General features: G+C 37.2%; 2 protein-coding genes and 2 non-coding genes across 6 annotated transcripts in view; 3 read left to right on the top strand and 1 right to left on the bottom strand.

Moving 5' to 3' along the window:
* LOC125234146 overlaps positions 1 to 14071 on the bottom strand; it is a 78415-nt gene extending 64344 nt beyond the window's left edge. For 2 of the 3 annotated variants that reach the window (XM_048140345.1, XM_048140346.1), the window contains exon 1: positions 13958 to 14071. In XM_048140345.1, coding sequence (XP_047996302.1) covers positions 13958 to 14034 — 77 coding nt within the window. In that variant the 5' untranslated portion in view covers positions 14035 to 14071. Of the gene's footprint in view, positions 1 to 13435 lie in introns of all 3 variants that reach the window. The other variant, XM_048140347.1, reaches the window with a different exon arrangement.
* A 630-nt stretch (positions 14072 to 14701) lies between these two features.
* The window catches only part of LOC125234090 (centrosomal protein of 120 kDa-like), a 31543-nt gene continuing 21104 nt past the window's right edge, over positions 14702 to 25140 (top strand). The window contains exons 1-8 of the mRNA XM_048140275.1: positions 14702 to 14841; positions 14920 to 15067; positions 15256 to 15388; positions 16187 to 16297; positions 17998 to 18091; positions 23339 to 23487; positions 24202 to 24287; positions 24436 to 24587. Of these exons, the coding sequence (XP_047996232.1) occupies positions 14790 to 14841; positions 14920 to 15067; positions 15256 to 15388; positions 16187 to 16297; positions 17998 to 18091; positions 23339 to 23487; positions 24202 to 24287; positions 24436 to 24587 (925 nt within the window). The 5' untranslated portion in view covers positions 14702 to 14789. The remainder of the gene's footprint in view (positions 14842 to 14919; positions 15068 to 15255; positions 15389 to 16186; positions 16298 to 17997; positions 18092 to 23338; positions 23488 to 24201; positions 24288 to 24435; positions 24588 to 25140) is intronic.
* Positions 18655 to 18816, top strand: LOC125234306. The gene has a single exon (XR_007177984.1). It is a non-coding gene; the product is annotated as a U1 spliceosomal RNA (small nuclear RNA).
* Positions 19557 to 19758, top strand: LOC125234311. The gene has a single exon (XR_007177987.1). It is a non-coding gene; the product is annotated as a small nucleolar RNA U3 (small nucleolar RNA).

Genomic DNA, 25140 nt, shown 5'->3' with positions numbered 1-25140 from the left:
CGTTGTTAGAGGAACTAAGTTGGTTTTCTATTAAAATGTATTAAATATAATTGCATATTTCACTGCTTTTCCCAAATGACATATACATGGTCAAGTCTCCCTCATCCCCTGGTCATGTCTCCCATAGGTTGGGGAGACTTGAGCCATATTTCTGTTTTAGAAAAAAAAATTGCAGAACGCACAATTTGTTTTTTATCAGCACTTTACTATGATCTAAAGATAGCTATTTAGGCATGCCATCTATACGCAAAACATCGAGTTGCTGACATTGACAGATAAAATTCTAGGGGCTTAAGAGTAAAAAGAGGTTCAAGTCTCCCGGACTCCCCCTAGGTTACATTAGATAGGCAATGTAAATTTAGTTTCAATCTTTTAATTATACATTATATTGTAGAACTTAGGGAATAATTGTGATTAGTGAACTAAAATGTACATTATTTCAAAGGAAAAACGACTTGTGACAGAAAATGTCATTTGCCTATCCCTAATGTTAAAAAGGATAATTATTTGTAAATAACCACATAGAACTAATTATTTTGGCGCAATATATAACATGTAGAATACTATACATATTATTTATGCAATGTTTATATTAGAATAAAAACTATTTGATAGGCTTATTTATTCCATAATGTTTTCCTATAGCTACCAATAAGGTTAAGTTATATGAAAATATGTAAACTGTGGAATAAAATTTTAAAGTTGGGAGTCGCACTATATATTAATACTTTTGGAAGCTTAATGGTGACTACTGACTATATGGAAGTAATTAAATATGTATATCTATATTAACGAAAAGAATCTCAAAAAGCAATGTACAACGTATATTGAATCGAAAATTTTCAGAAGTCTAATTGACATATAAACATTGTTGCCTAGTAACCACAATTTTACGCAATGAGGTTTTAATACTTTCCCTCAACAATGTGTGTCAAGCCGATTATTTTTCTCAGTTCATTGAGCCTCGGTCTTGGCATTGGTTTAGTAAACATGTCTGCCAATTGATCTGTTGTGGTTATCCTTTCCACGGTTATTAATCCTTCAAGGACTTTTTCTCTCACGAAGAAGTGCCTAATTTGTATATGTTTCGTTCTCTTATGGAATTCAGGATTGTGAGCAAGTCGAATTGCTGATTCATTATCAACGAAGAGAATTGGCACTTCTTTAAGCTGAGTCAGCATATTAAATACTCTCTGAAGCCAGGTTAATTCTTTTGTGGCTTCACTTGCGGCAACGATCTCGGCTTCAGTGGTAGAGATTGAAACTGATGGTTGTCTTTGGCTCAGCCACGAGACAGCTCCTCCCGAGTATAAACAGGTGACACCAGTGGTCGATCTTCCTGTTGTTTGATCTCCCCCGTGGTCAGCGTCACTGTATCCAACAATAAAGCCTTCGGGATGGTCTGATTTGTATTTTATACCGAAGCTGGTTGTTCCCTTCAAGTATCTAAAAATCTTTTTGACCATGAGCCAATCCGAATCGTCGGGGTTCTCAAGCTTTCTAGATGCAATACCGACAGCATAAGCAATATCTGGACGTGTTCCAACCATCAGGTACGTCAGAGCACCTACTGCTTCTCTGTATGGAAAATTCTTTTCGCGTTGTGCGACTTTCCCTTTTTCACTAGTCTGTGACACTGATTCCTTTTGAATGGGAGTTGAAATAGGGTTACAGTCACTCATATGGAATCTTTCCAGAATCTTTTTTGTATAAGATTCTTGCTTTATTCCGACAGATCCATCTTCTTCTTGTGTTATTTCTAATCCTAAGTAGTAGGATGCAGGCTTTGTCGTTATCTTGAACCTTTTTTGCAAATCATTCAAAAAATCTTTGGTAACTTCTGCATCAGTAGCAGCAACTAGTCCATCATCCACATACAAGGTTATGAGAAGCTTCTTTCCATTTGTCTTCTTAGTAAACAAACAACTATCTGCATCACTCTGTGTAAAGCCTAAGTCTAAAAGGATTTCAGCGAAGCATGAGTTCCAACAGCGTGGTGCTTGTTTAAGTCCATATAGACTGCGCTTTAACTTTAAAACTTTGTTGGAGCTGCCATCATTAAAACCTTCTGGCTGTTCCATATATATGTCTTCTTGAAGTCTTCCATATAGGAATGCTGTTGAGACGTCAAATTGCGTAAGTACCAGCCTTTCCTTAGCTGCAACGCTTGTAAGCGCTCTTATTGTTGCCATCCTTGCAACGGGACTGAAAGTTTGGTCATAATCAATTCCTTTTCGCTGTTTAAAGCCCTTTACTACAAGTCGTGCTTTAAATTTATCTATAGAGCCATCAGGATTTCTCTTGATTCTATATACCCATTTTGATGAGAGTGCCTTTCTATTTGGTGGCAGTTCACTAAGTGTCCACACGTCGTTCTCTTTTAAAGATGCTAGCTCTCTTTTCATAGCGTCCTCCCATTTTCCTCTTAGAGGGCTCTTCATAGCCTCCCTGTAGGACTGAGGATCTGTAAGGGTATCAACATTACATACATAGTCGTCGAATTTCTTTGGAGGTCGAAGGGTCGATCTTGGTCTTAAGTCGTATTTGGGCTGTAAGGAATGTTCGGTGTCAAAGAATGGTTCTTCCTGTTCTTCGATAGGAACTGACTCAGACGCGATTGGATTAGTCTCCTCTGCTAAACCTTCTAATCTTTCCTCAGAGAATGCCTCTTCTTCGATAGGAACTGACTCAGACGCGATTGGATTAGTCACCTCCGCTAAACCTTCTGATCTTTCCTCAGAGAATGATGAATCTTCGACTTCTTGTCTTTCATCGACTCGAAATGGCATTTCACCGACATGTATTGTGTCTTCGACTTGATTTTCCTCCCTAAATTCGAACGGCGATGTATTTTCTTGGGGATATATTGGCGAGTCGTTTGGTACTGGCACACCAAACTTGAATGCTGGACGAATTTCTGGTGAGACAATTTTTATTTCCAGTTCATTCTTTTTCGAATCTCTAGATTTCTGGGGCACTTTAATCTCAGAGTAGTTTTGTCTGTTGAGCGGCTTTTCGTCAAATATGACATCGCGAGATCGTATAAGTCTATATTTGTCATTTTCTATTGCCGCCCATATACGATAACCGTCATCATTATCGTATCCGACAAGTCTTCCTTTAAGCGCTTTCTTCGAAAGTTTCTGTCTCTTTTGCTTGGGAATGTGAGCATAACACGTGCTGCCAATTATCTTTAAATGCGATATCTTTGGTTTCTTGCCATTCCATAGTTCAAACGGTGACTTATTCTCCACTCTGGAGGGACCTGTTCTATTAATGACGTATGTTACCGTGTTAACAATCTCTGCCCAAAGCGCTTGAGGAAAGCCTTCGCCGCTATACATGATTGTTCTTGCTGCTTCGACTAACGTGCGATGATCACGTTCGCAACAACCGCTTTGCTCCGGCGTGTATGGCATTGTCAGCCTCTGTTTGATTCCATTCTTTGCAAGAATATCTCTGACATCTTTATTGTCATATTCGCCTCCATTGTCACTCAAAAGTGTCTTTATTGGGTGACCTTGATTGTGAGCTTCTAAAATCATTTGTTCTAGTTTTTGTTTTACTTCAGACTTGGCTTTCATAAAGTAAATCATACGATATCCAGAGTAATCGTCACGAAATAGTACGAAATATCGTAAATCTGTGATAGAGTTGGGAAATGGTCCGCACACGTCACTATGAATTAGCTCACCTGGATGTGATGCTCTACTTCTCGTACCGAATTTTAGCTTGTGCGATTTACCAAAAATGCAGCTTTCACATAATGAATCATCAATGGGAAGCTCTATCCCTAACTCTCGTTTCACAAACGCTCTAATATGCCGCTTATTCTGGTGGGCAAATCTCTCATGGTAAAGTTGAGTCTCTGTTGTCAGACAGGCTACCATCTTCTTTGGTATGACATTCTGGACATCTAATTTATAGAGACCACCAAATTTGTTTCGTCTTCCGATAACCTTGACATTTCCATTTATAGATATACTGCAATTTTGAGTTGTAGATATAAACTTGCTATCGGGATTCTTATCGTGAGCTGCTAGGACCGAGAATAGATTTTTCTGGATACCTGGAACATACCATACATCTTCTAAAGTAATAGTTGAGACTTTTTCATTAACATTCGTTTCTAAGACTACCGATCCTTTTCCTTTGGCTTGTAAAACATGACCATTGGCTGTTGTAACGGTATGCCTGTCATCAAAATTATTGAAAGTTGTAAACAAGTCGCTTCTATTTGTTATATGGCTAGTGGCACCATTATCTACGTACCAATTGTCCTTGTCATGCTCGACGACTAAGACTTCTTCCTGCACCAGCATTACTGTCATATTAACTACTGACGCTTGGGAAGTTGATGGCGTACTTTCACCCTTCTGTGCATTTATGTTCTTCGGAGGTTTGCCATCTCGTATCCACTTTTGACAGTTCTTGACACGATGACCGATTTTAGAACAGTAATTGCATTTAATCTTTTTATCTTTGTTTTTCTTATCGATTACTCGAACATCATTTGAGTGAGTAACTAATGCTTCTTGATCAGGCACAGGACCCTTGATTGATCTTTCGTAAGCACAAAGATGATTTGTCAAACTCTCTATTGTTCTATCTGCTTTCGGAACTAAAAGCCAGCTACTTTTAAAAGTCGAATATTCCTCACTTAGTGTATCAAGAATTTTGCAGATCAATAATAGTTCGGGTAACTCTTTATTGTCTTTTTTCAAGTCTTGATTAAGTTCGGACCAAATATTCTTCAATTTACTCATGTGAGTCGCTATGTCATCTTCTGGACTCCTTTTGAATCCAAAGAAGCTCATGCATAGATTATAGCTTTTATCTTCGTTAGTTCCGTCAAACAATCTATGGAGTTCTAACCAGACTTCTCGAGCAGTGTTGTACCGCATGACCTTTTGAAGTGTTTCATCTGTCATGTTGCTTGTTAGGAGAAGCAGAGCACTGCAGTCAGCCTTGGTGTAGGTAGCAAGCTGGTCTCCTGCTCCTGCTGCCGCTGCTGCCTCTGCTCCCTCTACTTGAGCGGGTTTCGCTAATTTGCCTTCAACAACATCCAACGCATTTGGAATGCTTCTTAAGGCGATACATATCTTATATTTCCACGTTGACCAATTTGTTTTTCCTTCTAGGTTGCCGATCAACAATTTTGTAGTCATTAAATTATCCATTATTACTCTGGGCCCATAACCTTTTAAAGTTGGGAGTCGCACTATATATTAATACTTTTGGAAGCTTAATGGTGACTACTGACTATATGGAAGTAATTAAATATGTATATCTATATTAACGAAAAGAATCTCAAAAAGCAATGTACAACGTATATTGAATCGAAAATTTTCAGAAGTCTAATTGACATATAAACATTGTTGCCTAGTAACCACAATTTTACGCAATGAGGTTTTAATATAAAACACACCCCAAACTGTAAATATTTAATAAATAGATATAATTGTATAAAGTTATAGAGTAATACGCCACAACACCCTTATAATATCCTGACTACAAAGAACAACGTTCATACACATTTCTTTTACATGTATCAAGACAAGGCCGACTAGATGACCAGTTGATCCAGCTGTTCACGGTGTGGCGAGATGGCTGGCGGTCATATGCAACCCCCACTTCGTCGTCATCACCAACGTGCAGCGCACTGCAGCTGCAGCAATCTTCATGAGCCGTTCGGGCTCCACTTCACTTCGCAACCGGCGCGGCGGGAAGATTGGCGGCCATGAGAAGCCCCCACTTCAACGCCACCGCCAACAAGAATCGGCATCTTCAAAATTTATTATGTTTTTTCATGTGAAATAAACGTTTTGCCTTGTTTTTTTACTTGAAGTTAGGTGAATTTGCTAACAGCTGTCATGTCAATGTCATCTAGTCATGGCCACAGACAATTAGCTGTCAGAAAGTTCAAAATAAAAGGGTTTAGTCGATGGGCAGGGGTTAGGTTTTTGCCATTGGTTTTCCTAACCATAGTCCATATCTGACTAATTTGCGAGGACCTTGGCTATAGTCCAACTATCCAAATTATGGTGTGCTACTCTGCAGCGGCGCCACCTTAATGAAATTCAACTAATTATATGTTAAAATGATGTTCGTAAGACGTACAGTATGTACGTGTAATGTTATGACTGTACCTATAGCGGGAAATGAAATAATGGGCTTTTATTGTGGCGCCGCTGCAGAGCATGCTCTGCAGCGGCGCCACTCAGTTCTCATAGATAGAAATTACATCATCTACTTTTTTCTTATAGAAATTGATGTACCAATGCTGTTTATTATGTACGTATAGATAAAATCACTATAACTTAGTAAATTTATGTACTTTCAGTAATTCCGCATTCCGCCTGAACGGTATGAAATAGTATGTAAGGAGGTGTACCTACGGGTAAGCGAGAGGGAGATATATTCCTTCCCGCGCTTCCGCGTTCGGCGCAATTTGCTCTGGGTTTCAATAATTATTATTAAATTTATGCCCCTGTTGTACACTCTGCTTTTCACTTCGATTGCGAGGAATTAATTATATTTTTCTCGGCAATTTACACCACGAAATTGTCGTAAAGCGAAAGAACATAATACATAACCAACTCCCGCCAACTTTTTTTTTTACATGTGATCAAGAGTTTCAGACGCTTGGCTTTTTTGCCAAGTCAAACATTTTTTTAACGATAAGTAATCGAATCCTATTTTATTTGATTTACTAAATTTAATGAAAGAAAATACGGAATTCTAATAAATTGTAGCAAAAGTAAAATTGTGCAATATTTTTTAACTGTTTGTCTCTTGAGGAGACCGATTTCCTTAGTCTTAAGCCGGCAACAGACAGTCTTAAAATTCATAATTTGATAAAATCATAATCAGTACAAAAATCAGATCGAGTGCACGGAGTTCCATACAATTTCGCGACTGTCCACACACTCTTTTTTTTTTAAGATTATGAATTTTAAGACTGTCTGTTGCCGGCCTTAGAAGAAAATTGTACTTTATGCTCTAGAACATAAAATGCGATTTTATGTTGTCTTCGCACTACATTTCATTTCATTTATTTAATTTCAATATAAACTTACAGTTTAACACCAAAACGTTTACATGAGACTACAAGTCCTTTTTATAACTAAACTACATAAAGGTGCACTTTTCAAGCATGAGAAGTGAAAACGAAATTTATTTGTTATACATAAATAATACTTCGTTTAAAAAAAATTAAAATACAACTTTTTCATCTGACAATTGAAAGTGACTGGTTAAATACGTTGCGTTTACTTGGCTGTTCTTCATATTACCTTGGTCCCTACAGTTTAATAAAAATATAAAAAAAATGTTTATTGTAGTGTATTGTTCTAATTTGTTTTGTTGTGTAAATAGTTACATATTAAACTGATAATGAAGCGTGTTAAATTTTCTTCTAAGGCCGGCAACAGACAGTCTTAAAATTCATAATCATAAAAAACAAGAGTGTGTGTGGACAGTCGCGAAATTGTATGGAAATCCGTGCACTCGATCTGATTTCTGTACTGATTATAGTTTTATCAAGTTATGAATTTTAAGACTGTCTGTTAAGACTATTTTAAGACTAAGGAAATCGGTCTCAAGAGACAAACAGTTAAAACATATTGCACAATTTTATTTTTGCTACAATTTATTAGAATTCCGTATTTTTTGTCATTAAATTCAGTAAATCAGATAAAATAGGATTCGATTACTTATCGTTAAAAAAATGTTTGACTTGGCAAAAAACCAAGCGTCTGAAACTCTAATAACATGTTGAAAAAAAAAGTTGGCGGGAGTTGGTTATGTATTATGTTCTTTCAGTTTACGACAATTTCGCGGTGTAAATTGCCAAGAAAAATATAATGATTCCTCGCAATCGAAGTGAAAAGCAGAGTGTACAACAAACAGGGGCATTTTAATAATAATTATTGAAACCCAGAGCAAATCGCGCCGAGCGCGGAAGCGCGGGAAGGAATATATCTCCCTCTCGCTTACCCGTAGGTACACCTCCTTACATATTATCTCATACCGTTCAGGCGGAATGCGGAATTACTGAAAGTACATAAATTTACTAAGTTATAGTGATTTTTTCCATACGTACATAATAAACAGCATTGGTACATCAATTTCCATAAGAAAAAAGTAGATGATGTAATTTCTATCTATGAGAACTGAGTGGCGCCGCTGCAGAGCATGCTCTGCAGCGGCGCCACAATAAAAGCCCATTATTTCATTTCCCGCTATAGGTACAGTCATAACATTACACGTACATACTGTACGTCTTACGAACATCATTTTAACATATAATTAGTTGAATTTTATTGAGGTGGCGCCGCTGCAGAGTAGCACACAAATTATGGCGGTCTCAACCGTGGACTAGGCAACCACGCAAAGAGCGTTAGATGTTGGCTACCTTGAATGAGGCTGTCACTATTGGGTGTTAGGAGATTTTTTTTTTTGTGTGTAGGGGGGCCTGGCTTAGGTAGGGCCAACCGGTAGTTAGGGTAGAATAGGATAGGATAGGGTGTAGTATTGTGAACAATGGCTGCTTCTAACATAAGGGGGAGGGATATGTAAGAGGTTTCGCATTCAGAATGAAACCTTTTACAGCAGTCATGGTCGCTGACTGGCAGTCCCTGATTTAAAATTGGAACAGTATAAGAACGTCAAGGAAAACAGACACTTCAATGGGGCATTCATATAGAAGCAGCGATTGAGAGTGAACGGTTGTACTTAGCTCCTAAAATATAAAAAAAATATTGATTCAAAGCGTTGTTTAAATGTTTGGATGCTCTCCACTGATAGGCCGACTCTCTTACAGTACCGTGTGACCCGTCCTTACGAGGGTCGGTTGATAAGTATCCGAAACGGCACAGAAATAAGACAATATATCTAAATGTGATATTTTATTTTTCAACGTAGGTCCCTTCTAAGTCTACGCACTTAGTCCAACGTCTCTCCAAGGCCATTATCCCATTTTTAAAAAATGACTCTTCAAGTCCCTCAAAATACCTATTAACAGCATCTATGACTTCAGTATTCGAAGAAAATTTTTGTCCGCCTAGCCACTTTTTGAGGTTCGGGAACAGATGGAAGTCGCAAGGGGCCAAGTCTGGTGAATACGGGGGATGGGGTAACAATTCGATGTGCAACTCCTCGATTTTAGCCATTGCAACTTTGGCTGTGTGAACAGGGGCGTTATCCTGATGGAGCAAATTTTTTTCTTTTTTAAGTGAGGCCTTTTTTCTTGAATTGCGTTGTGGAGGCTTTGTAGTAGATCGGCATAATATTGGGCGTTTATTGTTTTTCCCTTTTGAAGATAATCTACAAAAACTACTCCTTTGCAATCCCAAAATACGGTAGCCATTACTTTACCGGCGGACAAAACCGTTTTCGCTTTCTTAGGGGCAGGTTCACCCCGATTGGTCCACTGCCTAGACTGCTCTTTTGTTTCTGGCGTGTAGTGGTGGATCCACGTCTCGTCAACCGTTATGTATCGACGTAAAAACTCCTTAGGATTATGCCTGTACTTCTCCAAACACTTGTCCGAAACATCCTTGCGGGTTTGTTTTTGCTCGTCTGTTAAGAGACGCGGCACCCAACGTGCACAAAGCTTGTTCATTTCCAAATGTTGATGCAAAATGTTAAAAACACGTTCCTTTGAAATGTTTACCATCTCTGCTATTTCCACCAATTTCACACGACGATCATCTAGTACAATTTTTTTTACCTTGTTGATAATTTCCGATGTCGTTACCTCTATAGGCCGTCCGCTGCGGGGAGCATCTGTACAGCTCTGCCGACCACGTCTGAAGTCGGTAACCCAAGTGTGAACTGTGCTTAAAGATGGCGAAGAAGAGCCCAAAACGCGGTCCAGTTTGGTTTTTATTTGTGTTGCAGTTTTACCTTTCAAAACATAATACTTAATTACCGCACGCACTTCGGATTTTTCCATTTTCATGAAAATCAATACAGCTTTTCTTTAGGTCTCTCGAATATATAATTATTCAATTTATAAGAACCTAATATTGCCTTATTATTTACGTAAAAGCCTAAAGATTAGAATGACATTACAACTTTTTTAATTATATTTTTTTTAATTACTCACTTCGGTGACTTATCAGCCAGCCCTCGTATATATAATCGCGAATACATATAATAGGTAAATTCGTGTTTGTAAGGACAGGTCACGCGGTACACAATATGACAATACTTCTAAAACTTTACTTCATTTACTTTTTTCATTACAAATAGACACAAAAACGCAGGAAGCATCTTCAACGCATAAGCATTAGTTTATAAGCGCATTAAGAAGGATTACTCCAAAAGCAAAATCGCCGGTAACGTTCAACCAAAAACTCAAAAGCGAGTAAAAGAGCGGATAAACGATTATAACGACCTACGGGTCAGCCGCTACACTTTTACCGATTAACTAGTTCTTAAACCGCTAGCAACAACGACCACGATTCTAGAGAATAAGGTTCCGTGCCTATTACCTATGTACTTACTCTTACATTAAAAATCTATATAATCTTTCGTTTACAGTACCATATATGTATTGTATCTATCTGACCTTAAAGTTGAATCATAGAGTTACTTAGAAGTCCATATTCCGATTAAGAATTCCGATTATCTCTTTATGGTCCTAAGACGATGTTTCCGGGAGGCTGACATTTCCAGTCCCATATTTCGTCAATAGTTCTTATCTAGGAATGCATAACAATGACCAATAGTGAACACCTTGCGTAACTTTTATAATTATAAAATAGAAAGCATTTTGGATCAGCTGAAGTCATTGTCTGAGTGACAAGATAATGCTTACATAAATTACTGGTATACCTTTGGCAAGGTCACTTGACCGCATTAACGTTGGTCCTAAAGTCAGTCTTCAAGCACTAAAAACAGAGTCGACTTTTAACCGACAAGATTAAATGATACAGCACGGCTTGGAAGTTATCTTTCTATTAGCTATCTGCCCATCAATTTTGGTTATTCTGAAGCAATAAAAACAACAAATTACGGACAAATAGTCGAGCGAAAGTGAAATTCCGATATTGTTTTGAAGTTCATTGAAATTTGAATGGAATAATTAATGTAATGCAATCACGATTGATTTCTAATGTTGGTTTTGAATGAGCTTCGGTAATTTTCTTTGTTTTTGGAGCGATCGGTGAGTGAGAACTTTTAAAAAGTTGCGTAGTTCGTATTGGTTCGTTGATGATGGTATCTTATGTCATAAGTAGATAGCATGTCATGTTTTGTATAGGGTAAAGTTCAGCAATAAGTTGGTTCGGCACGTCTGATGGTTCGTGACGTCGACGTCGTGTTCACGGGGCCGACTTGACGGGGCAGCCTACCAATTTTGGCTAGAAATGCATTACAAATGTAGGTAAGGTACTTTTAGACAAATTTATTGACGGGCGGAACGTGCGGGCGCATCGTATCTAAAATACAACAGCTAGATTAGACTGTTTAAATTAAAAGCCTACTATTATTTGAGAGAAGAGTTTAAGAAGCTAGTACTATCTATCTTGATCATTATCATTGTGATATCACACACTGTCGCAAGCATCCATTGACGACTACGCGAAGTTTGCCACCAAATTGGTAAGTATTTAAAATATACATGTATAAAAAAATAGTACCTAGGTACAAGTAATTCCTATGTTCAGCATGCGTAACGATTGCACTTGGCTGCAAGGACTTGAGTAGATATGTGCTCATATTACACTGCCATAGGTGTTAAATATAATATGTTACAGTCTACTGAGCTGAACAATCATTAACTAAATATGTAATAATAATTCAACATAAAAAAAACACTTACTACCATGATTTAATATGGGTAATATTTTTACTTTTATATGATAGTATGTTGGCCTCCTGGTGATAATACTGAGACTAGCTATGATGATGTTCAAAGGATCTATCTTAGGTAAAAAAATTTACTATGTACAAAGTTACCTCCATCATAGTATACCTACTCCTACTCAGCAAGATCTTCCTGTACCATGACTTTATAGTACATATTATACTCTCTCTTTAGAAGAATTCAAATTAGTGCAGGAATGCAGGCTATATCTATATTCATATTTTCTAAATTCAAACAGCTTGCCCAACAGGAACAAAAACCTACCCTCATGATTTTTTTTTAGGGACAATGACAACTATTGGAAAGAAACAAGAAAAAAGAAATCTTATTGTTAAGAGTGGCCAATTACTAAGTAGCAGCAAATAACTATAGCAGACACACAATAAAGTACTAAAAAATTATTCAACACGAAAAAGGTGACTAATATATGGGCATTTGAATGTGTTGCTAAGAGAAGAGAAAAAAAGTTTATAAAGTTTTCAAAATTTCGGAAAAAAGCACTCTTCAGTAATCATTATGTTTTGTGTCTATGACCATAATAATATGTTAAAATTATCAATTTATTTTAGTAGTGACCAAATGAATGGGCCTGTAATCTCAATGGGTCAATAAAAAGTGAACAAGATTCTTATGAGAAAAGATATGAATATACTGAAATGCAAAAATAAATAATCCCTCCTTACAGTGTAAACTTACCAAATAGTTTTAATAATGATTATTTTCATTAAAAACCTCTGTACACTACATGTATCATGGCAGTCTGACTCAGATATACAGACTGCAATTAAAGTGCAGAAAACTCAACAATCCAGCTAATATTACAAAAGGGTTCAATATGTGGCCTCGGGCCATTCAAAGGTGGCCAAGTATTGTACATCTGCACACAAGTATTGTCCACATACAATTAAAATGGATCAAACATTCCAGGAGGCTTGGTGTATTGGGCAGGCCCATCAATGTGATGACATCAATTAACAAATGACAGTCACAGGAAATATATTATTATACAAGAAAAAAAAATTAAAAAATGCTCAATTTCTTTACATGCTAAAATAGAAAGTTAGTTTTAATTTATTATACTAACTTCTATTCATGAAAATGATTATGGAAAGTTTTACCCATTTATGCCATAATAAAGTTATAAAATTATAAGTACCTGTCTTGACTGCTTGTATTGTTTTATAGAAAAATTCTGAACTAATTTTGTTAAAATTTGGCATGTAGGTACCAATTATTCTTAAGCCCTGGATGGTCAAAGGCTGCTTTGAGGGTGAGTGGGGGGAGTAAACATATCAGGCCAATCTAATTTGCCTCAAGTTCAATGCTGCAGGCACAGCTAGCACATGGTAACCAAACAATAAATTCGCAATCTGTAATACATAAAAAAGAGAAACAAGCTAGCTACCTACGAAATGTAAAGAACAGATCGTAGCTCAATTCAAATGTAGTATTTCGTCATCACAAAAATAATCAGCAAAGAAGAAAACACAAAACACCAAAGCCTGTAAACCAATAAAATGATTAAGAAATGCAAAAGTTAAATAAAATGTGCGTACTTACCGGCGCAACCACTTAAAAACTCCCATGTCGTGTAACGAAGCCACTTTTTATGTGAAATATAAACCATGTAGAAATAAACAACACTACAAGCGCATGGTGCGCAATTAGCAACTAATCAAGTAACTTTTCAAAAAACAGAAAGTCTTAGCAGAAGCACGCGGAACATTACCGGCGCATTAGAGGGCATACATTTATAAAAAACGTCTAGCAACAATGACCACCGATATATTGTGCGGTCAGACAAAACATCACGAACAACACGGCATTCGCAATGAACTGAATTCTGTTTTTTGTACAAATTACTTTTCGTCGCGCTCCGGTGATCCACTTCATCCGCCGGTCGGGCCTCGCTTACTCGTCGTTCTAGTCTACCGCGATCACAGGCGGCTCGGCGATTGTACAGACCACACAAAAGACAACAAAAAATGAAACGGCAATTTCTATAAAAATTAGAAGGTAGCAGTTTATACATTTGTTAATAGTGGGTGGTTTATGAAAATGAAACATGAAATGATTGTTTACTTCTCTTTTGAAGCTTCCGTTTCTGACCGGCATTTCAGAATTTTCACAGCTTTATACTCGTACAGAAACTTCTTCATTCGTCTTGAAACAAATTAACCACTGATATAACAAAACTATCTAAATTAACGTAAAGCTAACGTGAATGTTACAGTAAAATTATTGTTGTATTTTGTAGTGAATTCAAAACAGTCAATCAACTTCAAGTTGACTGAAAATAAAATGGGTGTCAATATCATGTTCACAAAAATACATCATTCATATATATTCCATTTTGTAAGAATATGGTTAATTAAATTAATTATATATTTAATTTTTCTAATTAATATATGAGCTAGTAGTAAATATGAATGATTATATTTAAGTTTTAAAATAAATTATTCCTAGTTTGACTATATTTTCTCCTTCCCGCCAGACCAGTGCTGCCCTAACAAATAGATTATTGCCATGTACGCCAATCTGGGATGAATAATTGGCGCCGTGTGCAAGAGCCATAAATTTCAAAACGTAATTATAGTCTGCCAAACCAGCCTCGTTAGTAGAAAAAAAGCACTTCGTAGTACGTTTAAAGTTGCTACCTTTTCCTGATTAAAGTAACATACTGCCATGTTTTAAATTATACTATTCTTTGGTTTAGTATTTTTCTAGTAATTTTATCGATACTTTTCTAGACATTTTCGGTACATTAGACACCACTAGCATATTTTTTTTTGTCTGACACTAGTACGCCGCTATATCTGTCAAAGTCTAATTTAATTTTCGAAGTCGAAGGGCATGTTTACGTTGAGTTTGAGTTGTATTTATTATTTCACCCCAATTTTGTAAATCGTTTTCAATGGACGAATTAAAAGGACCTACTATCCAAATAGTACTTCATGTAAAAGAAGGTAAACAAAACAATGTTTGCGAAACAGACGTGTGTCATTAAATATATTTTTTGTTGTTACTTCCGTGCTCGTTTTCAGGACTTGGATTTGGTTTTTTGAGGGTTCCCTTCATTGTCAGTGGATCTTTAAATGGATACATGCTGGAGACAGACCCGGTTGTGCCCAGCCATGCACCTAGTTTCGACGCCGAACTTGTATGGGAAGCCGATAAACGAAGATTTCGAAGGTAGGATAGGTTTCGTATAATGTCTTGATAACTTATGAATTTACGGGTTCCCATTACATTTCACACATATAATATCATTCGCAATCCCGTCAGACATCCCTGAGTAGGTTTTGACTTGAGTTTTAAAAGTCCTACCTACTTCAGTTTTTTAAAAATATATAAACATATTAATATAATGATTTTTGTAGCTTACGAGTCCAGAACGTCCCTATCAAAGTGGAAGTGTTTACAATGGGAACTCAGGGCCGGAAGGATAAAGTGGGTTACCTGCTGCTGAGTCTTCTTGGAGCGCAGCCCTGTCCTGCCAGCAAAATTGTTGATGTAAGTCACTTAATAGTAATTTTTGTACTTTATATATAGAAATCAAATTCATTAGATCAACCACACTTGTCTCAGCTTTATTAGGATTACCTGGCGTGCCACAGTATTCTAATACCAGTAAGATTTCTATACAATATTTCTAGAGAACAAATCAATATAATTTTAGGTGTTAGCTACTGTATTAGAGAAAATTATTGTGTAATATGCTACATAATTAGGCCCTTCTCTATGAATACTACTTCATTATTGTTTTGTAAATTTAGCCCCTGAAGTTTACAAATACTTATTATGTACCGGTGTACAAAAATTGTGATATTTACTGACAACTCCTGCAATTGCAAGAGATTCTAAATTTTTCAATTGATAACATAATTATTTGGTTTGGTGTACCTATGAAATTAGGATAAAACTTTGTTTCTATGAGACTGTGATATTTGTATAAGTATACTCATAACTTTTTCATGAAACCCTCAAATGCTTTGTTGAAGTCAACATTTACTAGGAATGGGTCTGATGCTTAATTGCTTATAGTGCAATAAGAATGTTTTTCACCATTGATTGCAATAAATATTGGACATTCTTTTGATAATGGGATGCAACCCACATGAATATTCATTGAAATGTTTACTTCATGTCTAAATAATAAAGTTTGATTTCAAAAATTATCATTGGTATGTTCTTGTTTGCAAAAGTACATCCAATTGTTAAGGATGAAAATAAAGTTTACAAGGACCTTCTAAGCATGATACACCACACACATTTAATATTTTCTATCATCAAAATGTTTTTCATTTTCAGGTGCGGCACTCATGGCACCGACTGCTAGGAGTGAAGTCGGAGGGCAAGTGCTGCCACCCGCAGCTCATGCTCAGCCTGTCGGTTGAAGACCGTGTCAACACAATCACTCCAGTAATTACTTTAATTAACCTACTGTATGCTAAAAATGAGCTATGAGCGGCTGGTTTGAGCTGGAGCGAGGCCACGAGGGTCACTGAAGATAGGAAAGCGTGGTGAGAGCTTGTGAAGGCCATTTGCACCTCTGGGTTGGCTTAGGACTACAACGTGTGCTTGATAGCAAAAAATTGCCGGGTCCACACAGATGTTCTCGCGCGGCGTAGACATGCTTCGGACGAGGCAGCATGCACGTTTTGCTCGGCAGTTTTGTAGGCACGTCTATACTGAACATTTGCTGCGCAGAAACATTGCCTCGCGACATTCCTTGTTCTGTGTGGACCCAGCTAATTGTGAGTCCATAACTCCATACCACAGTTTACACTTAAGAGGTGAAAAAAATTACTGTCTATAAAACTTTTTAACAAAAAATAAAACCGCCTTCAAAAATAAGCGCGTTACAAAATACGGAGAAACTAAAAAGTCAAAAATAATAAACCTTTCAATTCAGATTTCTTATCGTATTGCAATAAGCTAAACATCCAAATTATAAACAAATCAATTATTTTTGTAGTCGGTACCAGACCTGTTCGTCGCCTTGCTATTGCCTGTTTGCCCCACCCAACCATACACAGGCTGGTACCGACTCCAAAAATAATTGATTTGTTTATAATTTGGATGTTTAGCTTATTGCAATACGATAAGAAATCTGAATTGAAAGGTTTATTATTTTTGACTTTTTAGTTTCTCCGTATTTTGTAACGCGCTTATTTTTGAAGGCGGTTTTATTTTTTGTTAAAAAGTTTATTTATTTGTTGATTTTTAGTGGTTCCTAGTGATATTATATGTATCAGTCCGAATACATGTACAGTAGTGAAAGAATTATCCTTTAACTCCTAACCATTGAGGAGTTGACCTTCCATCATCAGCTCAGTTGATTTTTAGTGGTTCCTAGTGATATTATATGTATCAGTCCGAATACATGTACAGTAGTGAAAGAATTATCCTTAAACTCCTAACCATTGAGGAGTTGACCTTCCATCATCAGCTCAGCCACATAAAATTATTACCATCAGACGTAAATACTGGTGTACCTTTGAAAAATAGACTAAAAACATTACATGTGCCTATAACATTTGAAGAGTTCCCTCGATTTCTCCAGGATCCCATCATCAGACCCTGACTTGGTGCCAATGGGACCATCTCGGGGTTATACCGGTTCGATCAAAAAAAAAATTTTGAAAATTGGTCCACGATTTTCGGAGATATCGAGTAACATACATACAAAAAAAAAAAAAAAAACATTCAGTCGAATTGAGAACCTCCTCCTTTTTTGAAGTCGGTTAAAAATAAAAACTAGGTTGATAGTCTTTATACATATTAGAATCTGGAAAGAGAAGTCGTGAAATGTATGGAGGCAAATACATACATACAATAACATTTTGAGAATATGTGGAGTAGTCATAGAGAAATTTATTATGAAGGAAGTTTAGAGTATTCACACATTAAGGTTAGTAAATAATCAGATTTGCAGAACTCCAAAAACTTGTTTATTTATAAATTTTCCAATAGCAAAATTTATAATTTAATGTAATAAGTATGTACTTGTAGCCAAGTATAGAGTAAGCACCTATGGTAATTAATATACAACGAGTCAATAAAACATTTTATCTAATTAATTTCAACATACAGAGGTATATTTATTATTTTATTTCCAGAGGAATGAACTCCGCATGTTCCACAGCAACGACGTCGCTTACCCAACTGCTTACAACACGGTGAACCCTACTGCTGGGCTCTTACTGACACTTAGTAAGTACAACATTTATTATTACCTACAAGCGAAAACAAGTCTACAAATAATTTCGTAGGCGGTATACACCCATTTTCATTGTATCAATAATATTTACAAAATAAATTCATATGCAAATGCAACGTTAAAGTAACACTAATAGATTTTAATAGAAGTAACTTCCAACGCCATAGATAGATAAGATAAATCGTTTATTTGCAAGAATACTTATTTCTAGAATACACAGGTGTTATTATGTAGGATGGTGTACAGTATTCAGTCGCACAAAACGACATGCAAAATATTTTACATAACTATATTATACCTATACTAAATATAGCTATAATTTAAAATTCAATTCCATTTCAACAACATAATTCATAATAAAAGATTCACAACGTAATACATGCTTAATATTTTAATTTTAATTATTCTAATTCTATCAACTATCATTTTCATCATACGTAGTTTCGTTACTCAAATTCCCGCTAGATGTCGCAGTACTCTCCGCGTTGAAATCGTACATCGCGGTGTTAAGATTTTTTCCGGTTTAGTGACCCTCGCGCCCTACTGTTGTGAATTCATACTTACCTGGCATAGGGGACACCGTGATCAAAAAGGCGGTTCCCCCAGGGCGAGACTCTTCCATTGCACTGCGGTTGGGTTGACCCTTGCGATTATCCCTAATGTGGATAACTCGGATGCGTAATTTTTGGTAGTGGGGACTGCGTACGCGCTGTCCCCCCATTGTTAATTAAACTGTGATTAGTATAGTACTTAATATTTGTGTCACTTATTTCGAAACCGGGTATATCCATTCTGCTATAAAGTTTATTATCTTTCAGATCATATTATATTTTTTATCCCTAACCTTAAAGCAAAATGGATTTACCCGTTTGAAGTTAAGCGACACATTTAGTAGTTATGATAATTATAATTATTTACGTATTTCAGATATTAAAATAATATATATTATATTATATCCAATGTTATACACATACAGTCAACATTGTCTGTGAGGTATATGGTACAAGACGTTTTACAAGTTAAAAATTAAATAATAATCTGCCCATCTGAGCTCAAAAGAGGTTTCACATAACGAGGAATAAATGAAATTGTTCTGTTAGTTAAAATTCTAAATTATTAGGTTAGCTGTGGATTCGAAAAGTACACTTTGTTGATGAAAAGCTTAGCAATTATACAGTGACTTTTGCCTTAGTTGATTTCTACAGAATGCGCATATCTAATCTAACGTCAAAACTACAAAGTCATATCTTACTATAAGATATGTAGCTACATGTTACGTTTTGACATACATCATAACCTTACTTTACCACGTGGGTGCCGTAGTGCGCACATGTCGGAAGTCTGAATTTCTCGTTAGATGTCGCTGTACCGTCCGTCACTCGCCCATACATTATTCTACATCGCGGTGTTAAGATTTTTCTCGGAATCATGACCCGTCTCGGGCGAATAGAGTGCGGCAAGACCTTACTTCATAGGATCATTTCTATAGTAAGCTCTTCACCAGGCTATCACAATACGTGAGCTGACCCCATCCACGAAGATGAGATGTGGCGCGGTGCCCTGAGCGTGAGAGAGGCGATGACTGTCTGGTCATCAGCCGTCGATGATCGTTCACCTCCCCTTCGGGGGAGGCGTGGGGTACTGTCGCTGTCTGAGTGGCTGGTTTTTTTACCCAATTTTAATACTTTGCCTAATTGTTGTACATAAGTTATATCATAGTCTTGTATCCGATTATGATGTTGTTAACCCCTCGTATGCATAGACACTGATCCGTGCGTGGGAATTTTAATCTATTGCTTTAAATGTCAAGGTCACTATTTCAATGACCAAAATTGACAGGCCGCATACGAGGGGTTAAACTTTATCGTCTATGACTGTCACGAAACTTAAACTTTGATATAAATAGTACATTACTACAGAGGCCGGGACAAATAGTGCCGAGGTATGTATAGTGCTTTTCTCAAACATGGTATGAAATAAATAAAGTCTACTGAAAATAGTAACTTTGAATGACTGTATCTCCTAAACGGTGCGTCGTAGCGCAAAAATAATCGAATTTTCGTTCCCCTTTAGTACCCCGTATACGCCTATAAAAAAACAAAAAATTAAAAAAAAAAACGAAAAAAATATTTTTTTCTATGAAAACGCACCCAAAATCAAATATTGTCTAGGGCCCGTACCAGTTGCAGTCGGCACGTCTATAAAGCCCCTTATAGTTTTTTTTTTAATTGGCTAAATACCTGGATGTTATGTCACAATTAAGGGGGCGTCCATTAATCGCGTCATACGTTTTTGGCTTATTTTAGACCCCCCCCTCCCCCATGGTGATCTTTGGTGATATTTTCAGGACCCCCTCCCCCCCTGGCCAATATGACGTGTAATTTTTTGGCAACTTAAGTAGACTTTTTTCGAACCCACGAATCAACCAAATCTTGGCGCGAAATTCAAATCTTCTATGAGAATTAAACCTTCACCCCCTCATTTTTAAGGTTCCGTACCTCACAAAGGAAACCACTGAACCGATTAACTTGTTTGGCACACATATGTAAACTTGTGACCCAAAGACGGGCATGTAATTTAAATAAAATAAAATAAAAAAACAACTATAGGGATTTTTATGGGATAGGAGGCAAACGAGCAGACAGGTCGCCTGATGGAAAGCGATCACCGCCGCCCATGAACACCCGAAACACCAGAGGTGTTGGAGGTGCGTTGCCAGCCTTTGAGATGGGTGTACGCTCTATTGTAAGATGGGTGTTGTTTTTAGGGGAAAAAGTGAAAATTAAAAATCAAAGTTTTTTGAAATAGTTTTTTAGCGTGTTACATCAAATGAAAGAGCGTTAATTGGGCCATTTTTTTTCAAAGCTGTCCACCCCACTTTTTTCTTGATTTCGAAATTTTTATGTGCTTTCCACTCAGAATCGCGAGCTATTTCAATCCTAATAGGAGAAAAGTGTCCCAAGGTTTTTTCCTATTCCGTTACCATTTTTTCATACATTTTGTATGGCGGTAACGGAATGGAAGGTCTAAAAAAATATGGAAATCTTGGGACATTTTTTTTCCTATCACGATCAAAGGACCTCGCGATTCTGAATATGAATCGCGTAAAAAATACCCATGTTACAAAAAAGTGGGGTGGACAACTTTGAAAAAAAATGGCCCTTATACGTATTTCAAAAATATATGTTTTTAATAATTTTCAGTCAAGTAATTTTCAAGTAATTTAAGAAAACAGGCAAAAAACGACCATTCCCTTATCTTCGAAACTACTTAGCATAATTTTTTCAAAAAAATACCGGAGATAATAGCCTTTAATGTATAGATTACAGGAAAACCTACTAGAAATATATAGTCAAGCCTAAATCGGACTTAAAATTTTTTTTTATTTATCGTATGGCATTTATACGTCTTACTGGATTTCAATTACATAATGGTTTCCTTAAGTATTAAATCTTAAACTAGAGATTGATGAATGTGCTCTTCAGATACTCAATTGCCGTTTCGCTGAGGTTTATGAGGTCTTCAACTCGTCCTTCGAATTTGGTGAGGGGACATTCCAGGACTATGTGTTCGACCGTCTGCTCGGGGCTACCACACTCGCACTGGGGGGAGTCACACCATCCCCATTTATTCCAGTGGTAAGCACAGTTTCCAACACCTGTTCTTATTCGGTTTAATTGGCTCCAAACTCGGCGCGGTTCGTTTAACCCACGTGGATGCACTTTGGGGTCAAATTTGAAAAGTTGTTCACCCTTAGGATGTTGTGAATTCCACTCAGTCTTCCATGAGTCGTGTATATTCCAATCGGTGTCAGTGTGCACCATCCCAAGTGCTGGCGGTTTTCGAGACTTAAGCAGTTTCTCCCCAAAATTCGTGAGATCTTTATGGATAGGCAGGGTGGGTTGGCATTTGATCTTTAAAGCCTCTCGGAGACAACATTTTTGTCGCCGCAAGTGGGGTGGTTCTATGGCGCTAAGAGCAGGGAGCCAAGAAGTTGGGGTGGGACTTAAAATAAAAAACACAAATTACTAATTTCACTCACTGGGGCTGCAAGGAGTTACCAAATCTTTTGAAAGTGTTGAGTGCGTTTGAATATTACATTGTACATTAATTTTTGTTTCGTCTTTTTTATAAATTGATCAAAATATCGATTATTTTCAAAAATTACTTAAGCGCCTCCAGAAGGCGCGTGTACCTACACGTCATGACGGCAAACTAAAAAAATCTTTGAGAATTAAAAATAACCGACTGCACACAGCTCTTTTTTTCTCACTTGACGGTTTCATCGGAAGATCAGCGCTGGAAGTCACCAGCAACACGCTGAGATGAGGCCATTTCGTGGCACTTCATTCCTTTCTGTTTGTGTTGTAATATGTAATTAATCTTGACTGTGTTCACGAATAAATTATATTCTATTCTATTCTGTTCTCTTTGCACTGCACAACGCAAGTTCTGACTTGAAAAGTTAATATAGAAATAGCTCAGAAATATGATTTTTTCTTTACGTTAGTGTAACAAAAAAAATACACGTGATATGTTCCTAACCCCCCCACCCCCCATGGTGATATTTAGTGATTTTTTCATGACCCCCTCCCCCCCCTATGCAGTATGACGCGATTAATGGACGCCCCCTTATCTGTGTTTGGAAATTAAAAAAGAAGACTTTGCCGGCCTCGGCCTGCAAGGTTTGTATGAAATTCCATTATCTATCAATCGTCCTAGCCGCACCTGCAACGTCATACTTCGCTGCCAATTATAAGGCACATAACATCAATATTTCATACCATGTTTGAGAAATAATTATTTAAAGTCACGCTTTATCGTAGGATCCTTATCAAACACAGGCGAAAAGACAAAGCGATTAATAGGCCGCGTACTTACGCACTTTCTTAAATGTAAAGAAAATGTGTACAAGCCGGATATTCTAAGTGTCAAAAAAGAAGAAAACGTATTTTTGGATTTCTTTTTTAACATGAGTTTTAACATAGAGAAGCAACAAAACAAAATGAGGGTTATATTTATGAGAATGAAAACGACAGACATTGTATATTACTGACTCTGTAACTGTGTCTCTTTTGTTTCTTTTATGTACAATAAAGCTTATACATACATACGTAAAGTTGCGTTATTATTTTGTTCAGTTATCACATTTAAACCAACTAGATAACATTTTGTCTCAATACTTCCATCTAATACGCCATCAGATCACCTCAATAAACATACGATTCGTAACTTTTCAGACGAATACATAGCAGAAAGCAAGAAGACAGTATCGAGCCCCGACCTGCAGCCTAACCTGCTATGCGACGAGGGGCTCATACAGATCGGCGATGGGAAGCATCTATTCGTCCTTAGTTTCGTCATTGGCTCTGTCGAGAACATTGATATGGTAATATACATACTCCATTATTATTTTATTTTATTTTATTTAATACCAACTCTTGCGGGCTTACGGGTGATCCCAAAACGCTCACGAGACAGTGCTTAAGTATTCTAAAAAATAACAATGTCTCGTAACTTTTTATTGTATAGCTGTATTTTTTTGATAAATAAATAAATATTATAGGACATTTTTACACAGATTGACTGAGCCCCACGGTAAGCTCAAGAAGGCTTGTGTTGTGGGTACTCAGACAACGATATATATAATATATAAATACTTATAAAAACATCTGTGCAAATATCTGTACTCATCACATGATTTGTTTATATTTTCACTGCAAGCATCTTAAGTACATATTTCAAACAATATTAAGTTTTAGGGTCCCCCCACATCTAGCGTCGGCAAAGCCTGACGCCGCGTCTTTTTTCATACAGTTGGCCCGACGCTACGCTCGCGAGACACTAGATGTGGGGGGATCCTTATGTTGAGAAAACGTTCGTATGTCATGCTAGTTCGGTCACCGTTGGTACATCTTGTACTGAGACCGATTAAAATAGCTCTACACGCTCTTGAGTTTCGGTGATAATACGAAGGAAAAACATTTCGCACTATATCAGATACCCCGCCCCCTAAATAGATAGATATCTATACATTGTTACCCGCCGAGATTTGATATTTTGAAAGATATCTTTTCATAGTATTCATTCATTTGTTTTTCAGCTTATACCTGACTATGCTTCTAGAAAAGATGCGACAGATTGCTATGTTTCGTACACCGTCTTCACGCATACCATAACAACAGATAGGTAAATAACTACTTCATCATAACTACATATACATACAAAACATACCATTAGTGATTAGGTGTGTTTGTGAGAACCAGCGCCTAATCTCCTTCCACTGGCTTTGCACTTGCAAATATACCGATATTTTCGTTTTTGTCTCACATTATAGAGTAAGTGTGACGGTGACGGGCTCAGGAGCAGCGGCGTTATTCAACCAACGAACATCGCTACGTTTACGGGCAGACCTGTCCACGCTCGCGCGATACTTCACCGAGTGCCCGAGTCTGGTCACCACCGTGCGAGCTTCGGACCGTGACGTCGGTATGTCTGTCTCTACTATGACAGTATAGTGTGAGGGTGACAACTATACAACCAGCGACTGCGAGCACTCTCCAGATCAGATTAAGGGCCACTTGCACCAACGAAAATGGCTGGTTAACTCGTGAAATTTGACAGATGACAGCATACGTAGTCTTCTTAGTAGTTTGTGATGACAGCCCACTAACCCTGTGTTAAGTGGTTAGTGCAAGTGGGCCTAACTGTGGCAAAATGGTGTTGTCACTCGAGCCACAGTGTACAGAAGGAATACCCAAACATGTGAAAAACCAAGTTTAATAGTACATTACATCAGAGGCCGGGAAAATGAGGATTTCCGGCCAAGTGGGTATATACGGCCGAGCGAGCGTGCGAGCGAGGCCGGATAGGGATACGAGGCCGGGAATCCGTTTTCACGCCGAGGCATGTATAGTGCTTTTCTCAAACATACAATGAAATAAAAAAAAATGCTCTAAAGGACAATCTTTTATAAAAAAAAGTTACTTTGCAGGCCTAGGCCTAAAAAATAATATGAAATCCCTTTACAGTCCTCTCGAGT

Source organism: Leguminivora glycinivorella, chromosome 15, assembly GCF_023078275.1.
Source record: "Leguminivora glycinivorella isolate SPB_JAAS2020 chromosome 15, LegGlyc_1.1, whole genome shotgun sequence".
Lineage (NCBI taxonomy): Eukaryota > Metazoa > Arthropoda > Insecta > Lepidoptera > Tortricidae > Leguminivora > Leguminivora glycinivorella.
Note: the sequence above shows the minus strand (reverse complement) of the source record. Positions and strands in the feature narration are given on the sequence as shown.